Here is an 18926-nt window from a genome sequence, read left to right on the forward strand (position 1 = left end):
CCGACTCGCATATTGTGTGCCAGAGCTGCTAACTCTAGGACTGGAGAATCCACTGCATGAAAGAATCTATGTATCCTGTTCTAATACAGACAAACTCAGTCCTTAGGCTGTGTCTGACCACCCCCCCCAACACACACCCTGCTCCTACCCCACCTCCAAATAAATGTGTTGGTGCTTTAGGAAAATTCCACACCGTGCTGAATTTCATTTATTAAACGCCAAATGAGGAAGTAATCACCAGGGGAATCTGGCATCACAGAAGGATTCTTCTTGGGGGTTCCTTTCAACAGCCTTTCCCAGAACACATCTGAACACACGGTCTGGTGTCCTGGGAAGGTGTTTATTGAGCAGACTGTGGGCCACTGTCTCACAAGAGGAGCATGTCATGCACTTGGAGTCTGAGGTATTTATCGGTGACGATGATGAAGGCACCACTGTGAAGCTTAAGCAAAACCGCCAGTCTGGAGGGAACTTCTTCACTGTCGTCCAAATGTCCAGGCTCCCCAGCTGGAAGGCTGTGTTCTCTGTGCAGGATCGGGTGGGAGCAGGTCTGTGCTGGGGCCTGGCACTCAAACGCTCTCGGCTCTCTGCATTGCCAAGGAGGTTAATTTTCTGACCTGCCTGCGCATTCACGATCCCCCCCATGATTTCCGGGGGAGAACTGGACCCTGGAGGAAGTCCAGTTATACCTTCTGTTAAATTCGCATCTGCGGCTGCGTTCGCAACGGACCGAGCACCAACCTGGGAGGCCAGGGCGAGAGGTCAAACCCCGGCTCCACCACCACGGACTCGCTGTGTTACTTTGAGCAAACGTCTCAACCTCCCTGGGCCTCAGTTTCTTCCCCCCAGTCCTAAGATGTTGGATCAGAACCATGATTCTCACCAGGGATGGTCTTACCCACCCAGGGGACAGTGAGGAGTGTCTGGAGACACGGTTGGTTGTCACAACTAGGGGATGCCAGTGGCATCGAGAGGGGAGAGGCCAGGGATACCACGGCACATCCCACAGTGCACTAGACAGCTTGCACAGCAAGGGATTATCCCGCCCAGAATGTCAACAGTGCCGAGGTCGAGGGACCCTGGGGTAGACCAACCCCCGCCCATTCCAAGTCCAGATCGGGCTGTGAGGACAACGGCACAGGTCATGTCTTACTGGGCAGAACACAAACTGGGGAAGTGGAAAAGGTTCACTGCCCTTTCTCCACGGTCCTTGAGGCCTTCCAGGGAGCCTTGGTGACGGCTCTCAGGAGCTTCCTCCGCTCTGGGAAGAGCGGAGAACAGTGAGGGCAGACAGCCGAGAGGCCAGAGTGCCCCAGGCGGGATCCTCAGAGTGTCGGTGACCTCTGTCTGTGCATTTCCTTAGCGGTGGCGGCTGGTCGGGCACCTGGAGACAGGTCGGGGCCCCTGCAGGAGGCCACCACAATGCCCCTGAAACTGATCCATGTTCACTTCGTGCTTCCAGACGCAGAGAAACCCATCTTCGTCTTCTACTGACGGCCGGTGCGCCCCTTCCAGACGTGCACTAGGAGCCAGAGCCGGCACGGGGGGCGCACCTCGGCCAGAGGCCCCGAACGTCCGGCCCCCGCGCGAGCAGGCTGGCGCCCCGGCAGGTGCAGAGAAGCGCTCCCCGCTCACAGTCCGCATCTTCTCTTGTGATTTTCCAAACCAAACAGCCTCTTGGGAGGCACGCTGAAGTGCTTAAAAATGAGGCAATAAAATAAATCACTGGTTCTCGGAAAACAGCCTGTGGGTTATTAGGCTGCGTGCTTCTGCTGAGTAAACGCTGTCCCCGCGTGCTGACAGCAGGGCCCAGGGACGCCGTCCACGTGAGGGCGCTCTCGGCCATCAGGGAAGGTGTGCGGGGCGGACGCCCAGGCTCGCAGGCTTCAGGGCTGCAATTTATTCCTGCAATATTTCAACACTTAGAACTGCCTCGATGTCCACCAGCAGCTGCCCAGCTGGCCCTGGATCTCCCAGCTACCTGCGGCCGTCCACCCCGGCCTCCCTGCCCCGACCAGCCACAGTCCCTAAGCATGTCTCAAGAGAGTTTTTGTGGGTTTTTTAAGATTTTATTTTTAAGTCATCTCCACACCCAACAGGGGGCTCGAACTCACAACCCCGAGATCAAGAGTCACACATCCCACCGCCTGAGCCATCTGGGCACCCCCAAGAGGGTTCTGAAGAGCTGGAAGTGAGTTTTGTCCTACAGCCACCAAACCTGGAGAACGATTTAGGACTAACCAAGTCATTACGTCACTCTTGACACAAAACCCAACATCAGGTGCATCAGACATTTACATGTAAATGTAAAAAAAATAAAACCACGGAAGAACCTGAAGAAACTGTAGGAGAGTTTCACGTGGGGAAGTCCTGAGTAAGATGTAAAACCCAGACGCTGTTCAGGAAAGGAAAAGAAATTTGATGTCATAAGGATTAAAATGTTCTACTCAAAACCAAAGAGCCCAAGCCACGTGACAAGACCGCTGCTCCCATCTCATTCAGAGCTGGAGCCGCAAGCTGGTGGCCTCGCCGGAGCCACAAGGCCTTTTGGGGCCTGGCCGCCCCGCCCACCCCCCCACCCCCACTGGCCTCACGCCTATTTGCGCTTGGTCCTGCAGGGGTGACGGCAAACCCTGACATCACAGACGCATTTACTTCCTACTTGCACGAGGCCCCTGAGGGTCAGGCAGCCCCCCGAGGCTGCAGCCACACCACACGGCGACACCGACCCAGGCGGTCCTGGGGAAGCGCTCCCCCACGCCCAGAGGTGACATTGCCCGTTGGCCGGAGCCGTCCCGGCGAGGTCCGCGTGGTTGCGGCGCCTCGTGAACTGAGGTCTCTCCACCACAGCCCTCCTGCTGAACATACGTGTCCTGTGGCCTCTGTGTTAGCGCCTCCCTCGTTCTAGAACGTTCTCCCGGAAATCTGCTAGGCTGGCTCCCTCACGTCCTTCGAGTGAGGCCTTTCCTGCTCACCCGGTTGAAGACCGCGACCCCCCATCCCACCCCATCATCCTGCCCCTCGCCACGCTTACTTTCCTCCCGGCACACGTCACCATGTGGGACAACAGTCAGGAGAACGGAGATCATCTTCGCTGTTTCAAACAAAAGGATGTAATATAGGAAGCAGGCTCCCTGGGTTTAGAAGGGGAAAGGGGGGACTCCCATCTGTAAGAAGCAGCCACTGGCTGCTTACCCAGCAGCCGCGTGGCTTCTGGAAGCTGGGGCTGCAGGGTGGGACACATGAGCAGCTGCAGGGCCCGGGGGGGTGGGGGGCGCAGTCTGGGGGGGCCACACCACCAAGCCAGCCCCTACCCCGACCCCATGAAGAACCTTCCAGTCTAGAATGGGGCAACAGGCCAGTTCCACAAAGGTCTTGGGGTTGCAGAGTCCGTGCAGGGTTCACAGGAACACGAAGAGCTTCCTGAGGTCTCCTTCCCAGGGAGGGGGGAAGGGGGTCAGGGTTCCAGGTGCTGGGAACAGCAGGGACAAAGGCCTGGGGGCCAAGCAAGTGTGGGAATGGAGCAGGGCAGGGGGCCCAGGAGGCCCAAGTCCACTGCTAGTCCAGGCTCAGCTCAGCTCCATGGACAAACGACAGTGCCTCTAGGAAAAGGGATTTGCACGGGTTCTGCTGGGGAGCTTTAGACATGACTTTCAGAGTCAACAAAGAATAAATTAATTTATCCATGTGCTCCTTCGGAGAACACTCACACTGGGGCCCAGTCGGAGGCCATGAGTAAAGGGGGCAAGTGAGGGTCTGGCCCATAGGTCTGCCCTCTGCACTCCCAGGACGGGGAGGGGCACCTGCCACCATCATGAGCCTGCTCTCCCTGGGCCGGCCCTGTCTTTCTGCCCAGCCTCTGTGGGCTCCCTCCAAGCCCTCCTTGGGCGGGGGGCCACAGGGAGGGCTGAAGCCAGAGATTCTGTGGCATAGGGTGAGTGTCACTTAGGCAGAAAAGTAAATATAAGGAGAGATGCACTGGAGGTAGAAGGGTATGGAGGAGACGCCCCAGAGGGCAGTGGGGCAGCTCAGAAACAGTATGGCCTGAGCTCAATCCCTGGGCACCTCCCTAGCACCAGCATAGGGACCCCTTCCCCAGATGCTTCTCCAGGGCAGAGGGTATGACCCCGCCAAGCAGGGCTTGTCACAATGCCTGACACCCCCCAGCTCCTAGGCTCTGCAAGCTAAGCCAGGGTAGGCACATCGAAAGGCTGGGAACAGACTGACTCACTGAAGACCTCCAGGGGCCCCTCCCCACATGGCCATGGAGACTTCTAGAAGCAGAGTGTACTGTGCTCTTCTGAAGCTCAGGCTGAGCTGACGGCTGGCGCCTCCCACTGGGAGCAATCAGACGGTGAGCGGGGTCCGAGGGGCGAGCGCTCCGCAGACTGGCCAGAGCCCCCAGGCCCAAGGAAGCAGCAGCTCCCCAGGACCTGAGTGCACCGGCAGCCACGTCCCTTCCACACCCCTCGGAAGGGTGCTGAGTTCTACACCCACCCTGGTGCGCAGACTGACCCAGCACACCCCCACGCCGACGCCAACGCCAGGCGCACAAGTGGGCAGCGGCATCCCCGCAGGCAGAGCTTTCGGGGGCGGCTCCCAGGGCAGCCCCAGCAGGGCTCAAGGATTAGCGCAGTGGGGAGGGTCCCTTCCCCTGCCCCCTTCTGGGCTGGGGCAGGCCGTGTCCGCAGAGGCTTTCCAGCCTCCGGGAGCAGGGCCCAGGGTCCACGATTCTTTTAGGGGTCCACAAAAATGCTTTAATTTTTTTTAAAGAAGAGAAAGGGCAACCCATTCAGGACCCCTCTCACTCTAGAGAGCTTTCTATCTGTTCTCAGCTTCACTTAATAAACTATCACTCCACCCTCTCGTGTCCCCGAGATTCAGTCTTCGACTCTGTGGGATGAGAACCCTGAAAAGCAGCCCCCCCCCCGCCGAGGGTGACATGTGGGGAAGAGAGGAAGTGCCAGGAGGGCTGGGTACAGCTCTCCAGGGCACGCTGGCCCCCTCCACAGCCCCTGGCTCCAACAGGTGTTCAGTCCAATAAGCTGTCTGTCCTTCCATTCCACGGGCACCGGAGCGGAGGGGCAGTCGGGTGACACATTCCCCCCACGGCCCCCTGCCACCCCGTGGCCATCTCATTCCCTCTCGGGAAGAGGGAGGAGAGCATGCCATTAAGCTTTCTTACTTGCTTCTAACTTCAAGCTGTTCCTTCTGGCCTCCCCTTCAGTGGCGTGTCTTCCATCCGATGTCCAGTGTACCGTCTTCCCAGAGGAGCAGGCACTGATATGTCCTCGGCCCGGGCCCAGTACTCTGCTCCCATGCCCTAGGCAAGACCAGAACTATACAGAACACCTCACGTTTGCAGAGCACTTGGAAGTGAACACGGTCTAATCATCATTTGCTTCTTGTGTCTTGACAACGACCCCAATGAGATGGACCTGCCTCCTCCCATTCCACGGTCAGTGATGGCAGCAAGATGGAAGGGACTTTGGAGGGCTCCGGACTTGGCCTTCACAGTGAGAAGCAGGGCTCGGGGAGGCTCAGTGGCTTGCCCAACGTCCCGCAGCCTGCTGGACTCGCAGCCACCTGCTCAGGTACAGCCCCCTCCCCGCTCCGGGCTTGACCATCCTTAAGCTGCAAGAGCTGCAACTAGACCATTTTAGTCTTTCCCAACTCAACTTTAACAGTCCGTAATTTTATTCTCCATTTAGAAAAATAAGCCTGTTGATGGAAAAAAAAAAATCCTAAACCAAAACACATACACACAAACCAGAGAAAGATGATTCCAGATTAACCAGGTTTTTTGTAAAAGTCAAAGGCTTTGCAATTCCAGGGTTTCGGAGTACACTTCCTGTATTAGTCAGGGTTCTCCAGAGAGTCGGAATCAAGAGAACGCATATACAGAAGGAGTTCTGATGTAGGGAATGAGTTTGCACGATTACGGCGGCTGACAGGTCCCAAGATCTGCAGTTGGCAAGCTGGAGACTCTGGAGGGCTTGATGGTATTATTCTGGTCCAAAGGCCAGCAGGTTTGAGACCCAGAAGGAGACAACTTTTTAGTCCGAAGGCAAGAAAAAGCTGATATCCCAGTTTGAAGACCACTAGGCAGGGGGAATCCTCTCTTCCTTTGGGGAGGGCAGCCTTTTGTTCTATTCAGGACTTCAACTGATTGGACAAGACCCACCTGCATTAGGAAAAGCGATCTGCTTCACTCACTCTACCCATGTCATTGTTGATCTCGTGCAAAAAAGCACCTCCACACAAACACCCAGGATAATGTTTGACCAAATATCTGGGTACCGCATGGCCCAGCCAAACTGACACGTTAACTATGGCACCCCTTCTGAGAGATTTCCGGAGACATGAGGGCTAGAGAATGTCCTCCCATGGCTCTGACTTGCAGGGCAGAGCTGGAGAAAGGACGTCACCACCACCCCAGCTGGCAACGGAGGGTGCCGTGTCTCCCATGCGGCCACAAGGTGGCATCCGGGAGGGACTTCCCGGGCCAGAGCCGGGACTACCTTGAGCTTCAGTGGCCTGGGTGGCTGAGCTTGGGCTTCACTCTGGCTGTAGCACCAGGACTGTCAGATCATGGGTGTAGACTGGGTTCAACTCCACGGACCCACGCTGCTCTACAGATGGAGCTGGGAGCGCCTTCCTCCCTGCAGCCAGGCCTCTTGCCCCTCGCTGGTTCCCAGAAATAGCCCAGAGAGCAGGCCGCAGATTGTTCTCTCCTTCACGGGTCACAGGACACAGAGCAGCTGGGCTGATGCACGGAGGCTCAGTGATTTGCATATCCGAGGGCTCATGACTGTTTCCCAGTGGGTGTCAACACGGGTCCTGGAGACCGAGTTCTTAAACCCAAAGGCAAGGTCAGAGCAGGAGAGGTCTAGCCACTTCTATCGGAGAAGCACGGGCAAGGGGCTCGACTCTCATGGGACCGGCCTCTCAGACGTCCTCCTGGAGAGCAGCGCTGAGCTTCGCAGTCACCTGCCGCCAGCCGAGTGGGCTCGGCTTCGCTGTCCTGCACACACAAGCCCGGGATGGGACAGAAGCTGCAGGCCTCAGCAGCCCCAACTGGTGCTTTGGTGATCTGGACAAAGGAAAGCAAGCCTGAGTCCCAGCAAGACAGCCGGTGTTACTGTCCCTCGAGGCAAATTACCTGTCTAAAACCCTAACTAAAAACACCACCACCCACAAACCTCTGTTTTATAAGGTAAAACAGGGATCTAGAAAAGTGCATGGGTCCAACAAACGACTCAGCCCCCTGGAGCTGCCGGACTCCCCCACACCCACGGGGCTTCCCGTGACGAAACCACCACGGGGGGGCTGGGGGCTCTCACTGCGGCTGGGCTGGTCCCGCACAGACGCACCCGTATCACAGACCAAGACTCTCAGATTGACCCATGGGAATGCTGCCACTGGTTATGAAAGACAGAAACTTATGCGTACGCTGCCCCTGTTTCCTGCCCCGTTTTTGAAAAAGTTGTCTGATACAGACACAGGGCGGTAGCCAACACGTACCCCCCTCTCCCCTCTGCAGCCTCGCTGGCCCTAAGGCCCCCGTCCTCGGTCGCCCCCGGCACCCTGGCACCCTCTCCGGACCGGGCAGGAGGGCGTGCGGCCACCTGACCCCGATGTGCCGTGCTGCTGGCTAGAAACTCCGAGGCTTCCTCTTTCTTTCCTTGAAAATCCCAATTATTCTACTTCTTCCCCCACAAAGCCCAGCCTTTGGGAAGCCTGAGGTCGCCCCGGCTGCCTGAGTCTCACCGAAGTATCTCTGGGGACTGGGCTTCCTGCTTCGCTCACCCTCAAGCCGTGTCCCCTCCGACATCTCTTCACCTCTGTACTTCCTGACTTGTCTGATTCCCCCTAGAGCCTTACCCCTGGCATCCTCCACTTTACGTCCTAACTCCATCTGAATTTCTGAAGTGGTTTCATTCATTTCTAATTCCTGTCACTTTGTTTCTGAGCTTTTCTAATACATTCTTTCCTGTCACGTCTACTCTCTTGATGTCTTTGGGTTCCTTAAAAAAAGCCCAGAACAGAGACTCTCCCACCCAGAGGGCCGGTGGTCGCCAGAGGGGGCGGGGGCGGCGAAGCACAGACTTCCAGTCACCAAGTCGGTCAGTCACGGAGACCAGAGGGACCCCGGCACGGGGGTGCCGACGGCACCGTGACGGTGTCGTGGCAGGCGGCGGCCACACCGGTCGTGGAGAGCACGGAGCCACGCACGGAGCTTTCCCGGCTCCGGCCCTGCTTCCGCCTTCTCCCCCTCGTGTCGGCCCCGTCCTGCTGAGCTTTCATTCCACTCCCGGTGGCTTTCCCTCAGTGTGGGACCCCTCCTGGCGGGGAGCCCCGTCAGGCCGCGCTGGAAGCTCCAAGGGGCCGACCGCCCCACCCCACGGGCCCCTTGCCCACGGCCCTGGCATCCACCATCGGAAGGAGGGCTTAGCCCAGGCCCTGCTCCCGTCCATCAGACTGAACACTGTTGAACACTGGGGCCTATGACCGTTGCTGGTTGGTGCCTCTGTTCGGGGTTTGTGCAGATACCTTATCACCTAGACTGTGAGTGCTGTCCATAGCGGTTTTTCACTGTGGTAGAAAATAAGTAACAAACGTTGCCATTTTAACCCCTTTTAAGCCCACAATTCAGATGGCTGCAGGTTTGAGGCTTGGCAGTCTAGCTGCTGTTTTTACACGGGATGCCACTACCCCGTTCCCAGAACCCCTGCTTTCCAAAGCCCTTTCAAACAAAACTGATTCACTGGGGGGCGCCTGGGTGGCTCAGTCAGTTGAGTGTCTGCCTTTGGCTCAGGTCACGATCCCGGGGTTCTGGGATCTCTGGGATGGAGCCCCACGTCAGGCTCCCCGCTCAGCTGGGGGTCTGCCGCTCCCTCTCCGTCTCCCTCTGCTGCTGTCCCTGCTTGTGCTCTCTCACTCACTCAAAATCTTAAAAAAAAAAACAAAAACCGATTCACTGGTCTGTCATGACAACATTTTACCGAGAACACCTCTGCCTTGACCGGAGAACTGACAGGCGCCCTACGGTTGTGCTCAGGTATGAAACGAAGGGATGTGTTTAAGGAGAAATACGTACTCAAGGTCCGGCGGCCCAAAAGAACACGGGGACCGTCGTTCAGGACATCCCACTTTCACTACGTTCTGAGACGGCCGAGACAGCACCAGGTAACACGTGATTTCTCCTGCCGCCACCGTGAGAATCCGATGCTAACCCAACAGCTTGGTAAGAGCAGGCCTGACAGGAGGGCAGGCAGAGAACTCAGAGCCCGAAAGGAACTGGTGTAAACCCTGCCCTTCCTCCGGCAACACGCCGAGGCCTCAGTGAGCAACACAGGTGCTGCTGAGGCGGGAATGACGCACATCACCTCTCTCGCTTGCTGACAAACTCAAACTCAGACTGAGCTACGGATGGGCGGACATCCACGCACCTGCTCACCACCCCACATCTGCTCAGTCCACACTCCAAGGGAGGCTGATGCTTCACGTTTCACAGGAAGAAAGAGACATTCTCTTCTTGAAACAGTTCACGTTTATTATTGATAACAGTAAAAAAATCTTTTAAAGACTATCAGTATTGTATTACCAAGAGTGAGGTAATATGTTTACAAAACATTTACAGAATTTGATATGCAAATAATGAATTTAGGAAGAAAAGTGAGTTAAGACACTAGTAATAGAGGGGAAATCAAAAGAACCCTTAGTGCAGGAGAAAGGCGGAGTGCGAGAGCGCAGGGCACTGGAAGTAGGGGCAGAGTCCGGGTCCGGGCGCCCGCGGCCCCCTCCAAGGAGAAGCAGGTGCCGTGTCACTCATGAGGAACCCTGCAGGCGTCTGCGCAGTGATGTGCTTTGAACTCTGAGAGACGCATTCAACTCTCTGGGGACAAGACAGTGCCACTTCTGAGCCAACTTAAAACGAACACGTCTTCAGACTGGGGGAGGGGGAGGGAATGGCTGCAACTCAAGCAGTTCTACAGACATCCCTGGGCTGAGGTGGACTGTGGAGGGAAGCGTTTTCTTGGCAGCTGTCAGCAAAATCGCCATCTGAGACACAGAGAGAGAGAGAAAGAAAGAAAGAAGGAAGGGACCATCTTCAGGTCCTTATAATTTAGAAGCAGGAAGCACTGATCGGAAGCAGCACAGGGGCACTAACCAACCCTACTGTGCTTTCTGGAAACAAGGCTTTAGGTGCCAATGGCGAGCGTATCTTTTCAGAGGCCACACACTCCGGGAAGGCCGGCGACCACGGAGAAGCCCAGTCTTCAGTTGTGCGGGCCGCCTCGGGGGCCTCCCTGACCCGGCGTTCCTCACGAGCCCGCTGGGGCTCGCCCGCGGCGCCCACACCTGTCCACCCTGCAGCCACCCACCTCGGGCCTCGAGAGCGGATGGCAAGCAATGCGGCCCAGGCTTCCGTGCTTCTCACACCTGCCGCTAACGGCCACGTGGGCTGTGGCACATATCTTTAAAAACACAGCCTCTTCCAACACACGACACCACACATCACATCCTTATCACAAACGCTGACCCTACGCAACATCCAGACAGATTCGCAAATGACCTGCTTTTCCCATAAAAAGCTGAAAAAAACATGGGCCAACACAAGAATTGGGAATCAAAAACAAAACAAAGAAGGCAAACCAAGCTCATACTCTGATTTGCTTCGAAGAAGAATCCCTTGTAACTTATCTCACTTTCTACTTGCCCCATTTCTCACCAACACCACACTGATGCCCACCCACACCCCCCCCCCCCCGCCCCCCCCCCCTCACGTGCCCCCCAATGCCACACTTGCACACACGTGCCACACACACTGTCACGCTCACCCACGTGTGCCCCCACGCACTGCCACCCACTCCAAACACCCCCCACGCGCTGCCTCACTCACACGCGTGTGCCCCCACTGCCGCGCACGCCCCCCACACGTAGGCAATGTCCTTCTATGAAGCAGCGGGGCTCCTGTAAGCCGCATGCTCTCCTGGAGCGGCCGCATGGCAAGAACACTCATCAGCGCAGATGGACACTGGACAACTTCAAAATGGCAAACATGACTGAGTCGTCACAACAGCCTTCGAGTGACTAGAAAGACCGCATGGGCTCTGACGCTATCAAGCTAAGAGGAGGCAGAGGGGACCTAAGTCTAGAGTGAGTTCAGAACTAGCATTTGCAGGTAAGAACATACCAGAAGGAAAAGGGAAAGAATCCCTTCCGCGCGAGTTCACATACAGAAAAATCCTGCTCTGAAAGTACCAGAAAGATGTGGAAAGCAGGAAAGAGAAGCTGTTTAATGGTGGTGGTGCTCTCCTGGCACCGTGGGGGGGGGGGGGTCCCCGAGAGCCCCCGGGCCCACCCGCACCCACTGCAGGACAGCGGGTCACCCGCCCGCGGGGCCCAAGCGAGGTGCTCCTGCAGGCTGCCCCCAAGTGCTCCCCACGGAAGCAGCGCTGCTCGAAGGACAGGGGCCTAGTGGGCGGCCCCTCGATCTGTGGGCCATGCCGGCTAACAGCAGAGGGTGACACTGTGACGTGGTGTGGGGACGAGCTGGTGGTTCCTGCCCCGTGTAGGAAGGTGGGTCACCTCTGAAGGATGGTGTAGGAATTCATCCGTTAACGGACAGGGTGTGGAGGTTGCTGGAAACATTTTTTGCATCAACATTTGAGACGAAGTCAACCTCTTAATTGTATATAAACTACTTTTCTTTCAAGAGAGCCCTTGTGCTCTGGTTTGATTTTGTGCACACTGTATACAAAATCTATGGCTATGGAGTTAGAGTTACAACTACCTGTCGAGACAGTCTGGGATCAAGCACTACATGTGCCATCTGGAGAGCTATCTGCTACCTAGAGGGTGAGAAGTCTGCACAGTGTGGCCGCCGGGCGGGTGGCGGAACGCGGCAGGCTGTCCGAGGAGGCGCGCTGTCCCCTCCGCGCCCTGGGCACGGGCGCTGCGGCACTACCTGGAAATCATGGAGCTGGACTGAGACTGGCTGGAGGAGGTGGTGGCGGCGCTCAGCTGGGAGAACCCGCTGTGGCTGGACTCCAGGCTGGTCATAGAGCCTCTGCAAACAGCACCGGGAGGGGCGAGGCGTGAGGACCCCACTGCGGGCCGCCCTCGCTCCCCGCGGCCCACTCGGCCCCCACAGCACTCACAAAGCAGGCTCTCCCAGAACCGTGGCTCCCTGCTGGCCCGGCCCACAGATGACGTCATCAACCGGCCACGACAGATGGCCCAAAGGCCACTCCCACCCGCCCCCGAGCCCCACCATCCTTGCGGAGCCCCCCTGCCCACACCCGTGGTGCTGCGGTGGCCCTGGGGGTGGGGAGCCCGTACCGGAAATCCTCGGAGCCGATCACTTCGGTGTAGTACATCACTTTGCACTTGTGGGACGACACCTGCAGGGAGGCCAGCACATCGTCCACCCGGGGCAGGTTGGTGGCGGCGCACGCGGGCATGCTGTGGAATCTCCACTGCAGGATGTAGAAGCCCGGCCATCTTGTCACGTGTGAGCCCTGGAACGAGTCAGGCACCACCGCCTGAGAACTTACTTCCGAGCCCCTACCTTCCATGGACCCTGGCGGACACCACCTGTGGGCTTCCCCGGGCCTACTCAGCTTCAGCAGCGACGGCCGGCCACCTCCGTGGTTGGAGGACCAACTCCTCGCTCAGGGGCCAGTCCCGTGCGGCCTCCGGCCCTGCAGCGAGGCCCCTCCCAAGAGCTGCGCAGGCCTCGGGGAGGGGCTCTCCGTGTCTGCCCACCCCAGGGACTTGCAGCTTTTGGGGGGGAGGGGGCAAGGCCACAACAGAAGCAGGCGCCTGGAGAGGCGGGACGAAAGAGCTCAGGGGGCCCTTCATTCAGCCTTAAGGGGGTCCAGAAAGATCATCTGACCAGGCAGTGCTCGCCTGGACCTGCTTCCAATGATCTTACTAGAGCATTCTGGTTAAAAGGATGGCACTCTGAAGTACAATGTCAACCTATGAAAATTACTTTCTTCATTTAATTCTGAAGCTTAAACCATCCATTACTTTTAAAACTAAATAAAATACTCTCTTTTATTCTACTTCTCAGACCACCAAACACTGACAGGCTCATCCCTGAAAACTGTAAAGGCAGCAAAATCATGCATCTATTATGCAGGCCAGAAGCACCCATGAACCACCGTTCTTAGTACAAGCACTCAAAATAACGGGCCAAAATGTGAAAAATGAACTGACAGAGCATTTTTAAATGAATGAGAATGCTCAGTAATGACGGCTAACAGCCCCCTCAGCACTGGCTTGTCTCCCTGCTATTTGGGGTGACTGTCCTCTCAGTGAAGTCTGGGTCCCAGCGGTCCACGTGCACCGAATGCCTCTCCCTTCCTTCCACGTCGCTCTTGTGAAACTAACTTCTGAAGAAAACTCATGCACTTTAGATAAAAGTTATGGATTCATTCCAAAACCCCTGCTCAGGGCTGAGTTCCTTCTCTTCGGAGTCTCAGTGGGGCTTCCTGGGTCACTCTGACCGTAACTGACGCCGCACACCCCTGCGGGCTCCCCGCAGACAGAGTGCCAGCCGCGCAGGACAGCAATGAAGCAAAAGACCCTTCTTTTTGAAGACAAAATACCCAAGCTGTAGAGAGTCACAGATGGCTCTACCTGCACGCTTTCCCCTTCTTTGCAGATCAGAGGTGACTCCACCATGCTGTAGTCACGGCCCAGCTGCCAGACTCTGTCTATTAGCTGCACGTTATTCCCTCCTGGGGAAGTAATGCTGTGTGCCCCCAGGGAGTCCTTTTTGGGAGGCTGGGGCGACCTCTTGGAGTGGTAGATGTTGAAGACAATGTCCCCTTTGCACACGTCAAAATCCCAAGTGATCACTGAAGAGGCATCCACAATCTGAATGAGGATCTGGAAAAAGAGAGTGCATTAAGCAACCAAGGCAAGCACGAGCCCCCCAGTCCCGTGCTGACACTGTGGCAGCTTCGTCCTTGGGGGAGCTTCTGGGCCCAGCCGTGTGTGTTGTGGGAGGGAGGGAGACACGTCCCACCAACTGTGTCCTCACCCGCACCCACCGTTCTGCCACCCAGCTTTTCCTGCTCTCCCTCCTCCCAACCTTCCTGCTCCATGTCACGTGCCAAGCTCTGTGCTCTCCCTCAGCTGCACCTACAGCCCAGACTTCCCACTGCACGATCCGTAGCACTCGGACACACTGGCTCCTGGCTGTAAAAATGCCTTAACAACACAGAGCAGAAGTGACTCAAGATGGTACAGAAGTGGTTCCATGGATTGTTCTAGGTGGATGAGCACAAGGATAGTCCCAGAGAAGGTGGGAGCTAAATAAAGGGCACATGGAAGAACAGGAGGAAGCGTTCCGGGCAGGGGGAGGGGACAGACTCTCAAGGAACAGTGGCAGCGTGGGGAGAAAAGAGCCACGTGGCCCGGGGCAGAGGAGGGGCCGCGGCCCCGGGGACTGAGTGCCAACCCAAAACCCAAACTTCCTAACAGAGCCCCTGGAAGGGTTTGCAGCAGGGAATGATCAAAGTCAGAGAGTTTAAAACATTACTGTGGGAGGGATGTGAGAACTGAACCCAGCTGTGAGACCTCAGCGGAGGCCGTGCCCCCCTGCGAGACCCGTCTGGCTGCTTGCTCTTCGGCGCTCGGCCGCCTGTCGTCAGTCAGGCAGACTCCTCGATTCCACCACTGCTACTTCTCACCACACATTCACCAACTCGGAATCTCCCTGAAGAGCAGACTCCCCGGAGCACAAGAGTCCTGTCTGGGAATAGCGACGGGCCTTCCGCAGCACAGTGGCTCCCCAAGGGCCGAGATCTCCCGGGACGCAGCCCCCTCTGCTGACAGGCACCCTCCTTCCTGCACTTACCGTGGGGACACTGAATTCAGCCTTTATTTCAGGGCTCTTGTGTCCCTGATTTGTGTTTTACTTCACCCCCAAGGCAGGGTTTAGCATTCTGATGTAGAAAACTTTCACATTTCACAGATACCCTGTGACGCACAAGAAACGCCCTATGCCACGGAGTTCCCTACCAGAGACGAGCGAGTTACCTAAGAGAAATAAGAACTCCACCTCCTCAAGCCTGGTCTCCAAATAAGGAATTAATATAAATAATCCTCAAGACACAGTCATGAAAATCTGAGACTTCCCCTACAGAATCTACGAATGAGGCAGACCAAATCTGCCTCTACTTGTTCAAACACAGCAACAGTACCCACCTGCCCCACAAGGGATGGGCCGGCCATGCTAGAACACAGGCCAGCAAGGACAAATGGCGGATGGCAATAAGGGGTCAGCTCCCGGCTACCACCAACAGCCTGAGCCCACAGCCCCTGCGCACTGAACGCTGGCTCGGTGCCCAGCGCCCCCGTCCTCAGCAACGACCCCTGAGGCACAAACAAATCTGCCCAGAGCTCAGGAAAGGTGCCTTGGTTGTCAGCCCTCACCGCTCAGACCACTCACAATGTCACAGGACACAGAGCGTTTGCAAAACACAGGAATACTCTTGCTTCCACACCCAGTGTGACAGCAAGAAGGGAAAACAGAGATGTGCTACTTTCTCCTCACTCCATATGACTTACAAAAATGTGCAAATCCCTTAAAAAATGTAAATAATCAAAGCCCGGTCACGAAAAAACAGAAAATGAAACCAGCCCTACATAATCGTTAAATAAACTAGATTTGAGAGTCAACAATCTTCCACAGGAAAACCCTTCCACACGCAACTCATTCCTGTGCTCAGGGGTCTCTGGTAAAGCAGAGGCCACCAGGCCTAACCTCCTTCCAGGAGCAGATCCCGTGAGATGCCTGTACGTCAGTGCAGACTTTTACCTCAACTAAAGATCTGAAACAACAACAACAACAACAAAAATCTAAAGACAAAGACCAGAAAAACCATTTGATTCTTCTAAAGTAAATCCTATTGGGAAGACCCGCCGAAGAAAGTGTCTGTTGGGAGAAGGGGCCCTGCCACCCCGGGCCCTGGGTGCGGGCGGCGCACCTCATGCGGGGCTCCTTTGAAGACGCTTGCAGACTGGTAGATGGTCTCGGTCCAGAGCCTGAGGTCCTCGTTCTCCAGCTCCTCTGCAGTCCTGTACAGAGACTTGGGGACCAGTCCGCCCTCGGGCACTTCGCACTGGAAACACAAACATAGCAGTAAAAGCTGTGCACACAGAAGGGACCCCCTGAAAGCCGACACTCCATCAAGGCCCGTACGCCCCCAGCTGCTTAGGGAATGGAACACATTGGCAATGTACAACAGCTTCTGCATGACTCAGCAATGTAAATTTTTAAAACCTCTTAAATCTACCTGTCTTAGTTTAACTAAATGAGAACATGTTGAAGCTAATTTACCACAGAATTTACACTACTAAGTGTGAGGTGCTGGACCCCATTAGGAACTCTAGTTCTTGGGAGAATTACAAGCAGTTACACTGTACTGTAAAGAGAAAATGGTATGAAGAAAAGTTTTATTCTTAGCAACTACAGGCTGGGTTGAATTAAAATCTGTATACTTCATACATTTCCTAGTTGACCTTGACCTAGTGACTCAATACTGAAGTTCACAGAATCCCAGCACCTCTTGCACTACTGGCCCTGGGAGGCGGTGACCCAGAGACAGTCTCCGGTGGAAGACCTCAGACGGACCCGGAGCAGGGAAGCAGGGAGCACAGGAGAGCCGAGAAGAGCCTGGACCCACGGACGAATGAGGAGGACTCTCACAGTGGGGAGCACATCAGGGTCGGTCCAATGTGCTGTGAGTCAGGTCTCCCTCTGCTCCAGCTCACCGTCAGAAGGACCAAGCACTTGGGACCGTTCGTAACGGAAGTTGCCTGTGGGTCGCTACACAGCGGACCTCCCGGTTTAATCTCATGGCCCTCGGTGAGGGAGGGGCCGGCAACTCCTTGGCAACCTGGTACCACGCCGTGCTGATGTCTGCAGTTCTTGACAGCAGGACCGAGGCCCTGAAAGCTGAATCCGGATGCTGTTCAAACTCCTCTAACCAACCCGAGACTCCCCTGAAAACCGGGTTCGTTAGGTAAATACGTGCATCAAATCCAGTGTGTCACATCTCAGAAGGAAACTCTATTTTCTATGAAGATGATAGAGATCCTTTCTCTAAGGAGAACCACACTCCCCTCTGGCTTCTGCTGTCACTTCAGGAAGCCACCTGGGCCTCTGCAGCCTTTGGCCTCCCTTGCCCTCGTGTCAGCAGGGCACGCCCTGCAGGCTGTAAGGTCCTCAAGGACCCCTCATCACAGTTCAGGGCATAGAAGTGGACATGGCTGCCTGATACCCTAGCAACGCCATGTATCAAAAACCCCAGATTATAAAAGTATTTCCCTTAATGTGTCCCCTTCAAAATGTTATCCTTATTTATTGTCAAGGAGGAGATCCTGCAGAATCACTTTGAGTTTTTAAAAGTGTTTCTATAAAATGCATAGCTCCTCAAAATAGTTATTAAGAAATCTGATCCACACAAAGCTGAGTGAATAAAGCAAGCTGCAATTATATTAGGTTCTAAAACAAATTCTCATTAGCAAGTAACAATGAAGAAACGTGCATTTGTCAACCATTACCTAAACGGTTCTATGTAGTTTAACCCTGGGTCAGAAAAATGTCAGCAAAAAAAAGAAAAACAAAACAAAACAAAAAACAATAATCCAAACTAAAAGTTCTGAAAATCATTTGTACCAACCAACACCCACCTTTCCTACCCCTGTGAAGCAGCCAGACGTACAGCTGCTTGCCTAAATACATACCATACACTCCCCGCTCAGGAAATCTGGAATAATCTCTTTATCAATGTAGTCCAGCAGGCCTCCGGGACCCTGGTAGTCATTTCCGGCATAAATCAGGAATTTCCTTCTGGTGTTGTCATCGATGAATGGACTAACCTGTAAGTAACGAGAAAGGACCACGTGGTCATTTTGTTTTGCTGTCTGATTTCCAAGGATTAAAATTACCGTGTGACAGTATGAGTGGGTGGGTGGGGGCAGGGGTAGGAAGCGTGATACACTTTTTCCGTAAAGTCTATTTGCGTGACAAAAGGACTCTCATGAATTCTTCCTTCCCTTAAATTATTTGAGAAAGTGTGTATCTTTCCACATTTGTTATTTCCTGACTAGTTCAGACGAACAGACACAGGGATACGAATGCACACCTCTCCACCTTCTGAGTGGCCAATCGTTTCCCCAAACCAGCACCCACACCCACCAGCGTCCAGAGGACAGGGAACACACGAGGAGCGCGGAGAATGAGGAGGCGGCCGAGCGTCTCCGGGTAGTTGGCCTCCACCACCTCTATGATGCGCAGCAAGGCCTTGACACCGGGTCTCCACAGGTGGCGCATGTTGAGTCCCTCCAGGTCCACCAGGCAGGTCCACGAACTGCAGGGGTGCAGACGTGTGAGCTACTCGCTAGACAGGGCACGTGTGCAAACCACGTCCTAAGCTATCTTCTTCCGGCTATTACAAAACCATCATTTATATCCATTTCCAAAAATATACCAGTTTCTAAAAATTAAAGTGTTATGAACTGTATTTCTATCTACTTGTATGATACATACGGGATCAGTGTGGTAGGACCAATCCCTGGAATAGCAAAACCTCAAATGACAATTAATAACCACCTCATTCGGACCTGCTTGTGACCCAGCAAACAAGGTGACACACTGGGCTTGACATGCTGGGCCACCTCCACAGACCTAACAGGGCAGGAATCTGGCTTTTTAACGCATCGTGTGACTGAACTTCAAGAAGCTCTTCTTCAACAAATACCCACTAACCCAGCAGTGTCTCAGGAGCTGACAATATAGCAGGGAACAGAAAACCCTCAAAACTCCTTCCTGTCAATTCTTAATCTCAGGAAAAACTGAGGGTTGCTGGAGTAGGGGTGGGGTGGGAGGGAGGGGGTGG

The 18926-nt window shown here is 55.1% G+C and overlaps 1 protein-coding gene across 11 annotated transcripts in view; it reads right to left on the reverse strand.

The window, feature by feature from the left end:
• Positions 1 to 2047: 2047 nt before the first annotated feature.
• Positions 2048 to 18926, reverse strand: part of SEC14L1 (SEC14 like lipid binding 1) — a 60695-nt gene continuing 43816 nt past the window's right edge. For 6 of the 11 annotated variants that reach the window (XM_025860040.2, XM_073885956.1, XM_025860042.2 and 3 more), the window contains 7 exons: positions 18227 to 18398; positions 17773 to 17907; positions 16011 to 16145; positions 13654 to 13905; positions 12349 to 12527; positions 11975 to 12076; positions 2048 to 7093 (listed from right to left, as the gene is read on the reverse strand). In XM_025860040.2, coding sequence (XP_025715825.1) covers positions 6949 to 7093; positions 11975 to 12076; positions 12349 to 12527; positions 13654 to 13905; positions 16011 to 16145; positions 17773 to 17907; positions 18227 to 18398 — 1120 coding nt within the window. In that variant the 3' untranslated portion in view covers positions 2048 to 6948. Of the gene's footprint in view, positions 7094 to 9530; positions 10066 to 11800; positions 12077 to 12348; positions 12528 to 13653; positions 13906 to 16010; positions 16146 to 17772; positions 17908 to 18226; positions 18399 to 18926 lie in introns of those variants that run through there. The other 5 variants (XR_003205773.2, XR_012376155.1, XR_003205774.2 and 2 more) reach the window with 5 other exon arrangements.

Source organism: Callorhinus ursinus, unplaced genomic scaffold, assembly GCF_003265705.2.
Source record: "Callorhinus ursinus isolate GAN/ISIS: 27379988/994484 unplaced genomic scaffold, GSC_fseal_2.0 scaffold68, whole genome shotgun sequence".
In the NCBI taxonomy this organism is placed as follows: Eukaryota; Metazoa; Chordata; class Mammalia; order Carnivora; family Otariidae; genus Callorhinus; species Callorhinus ursinus.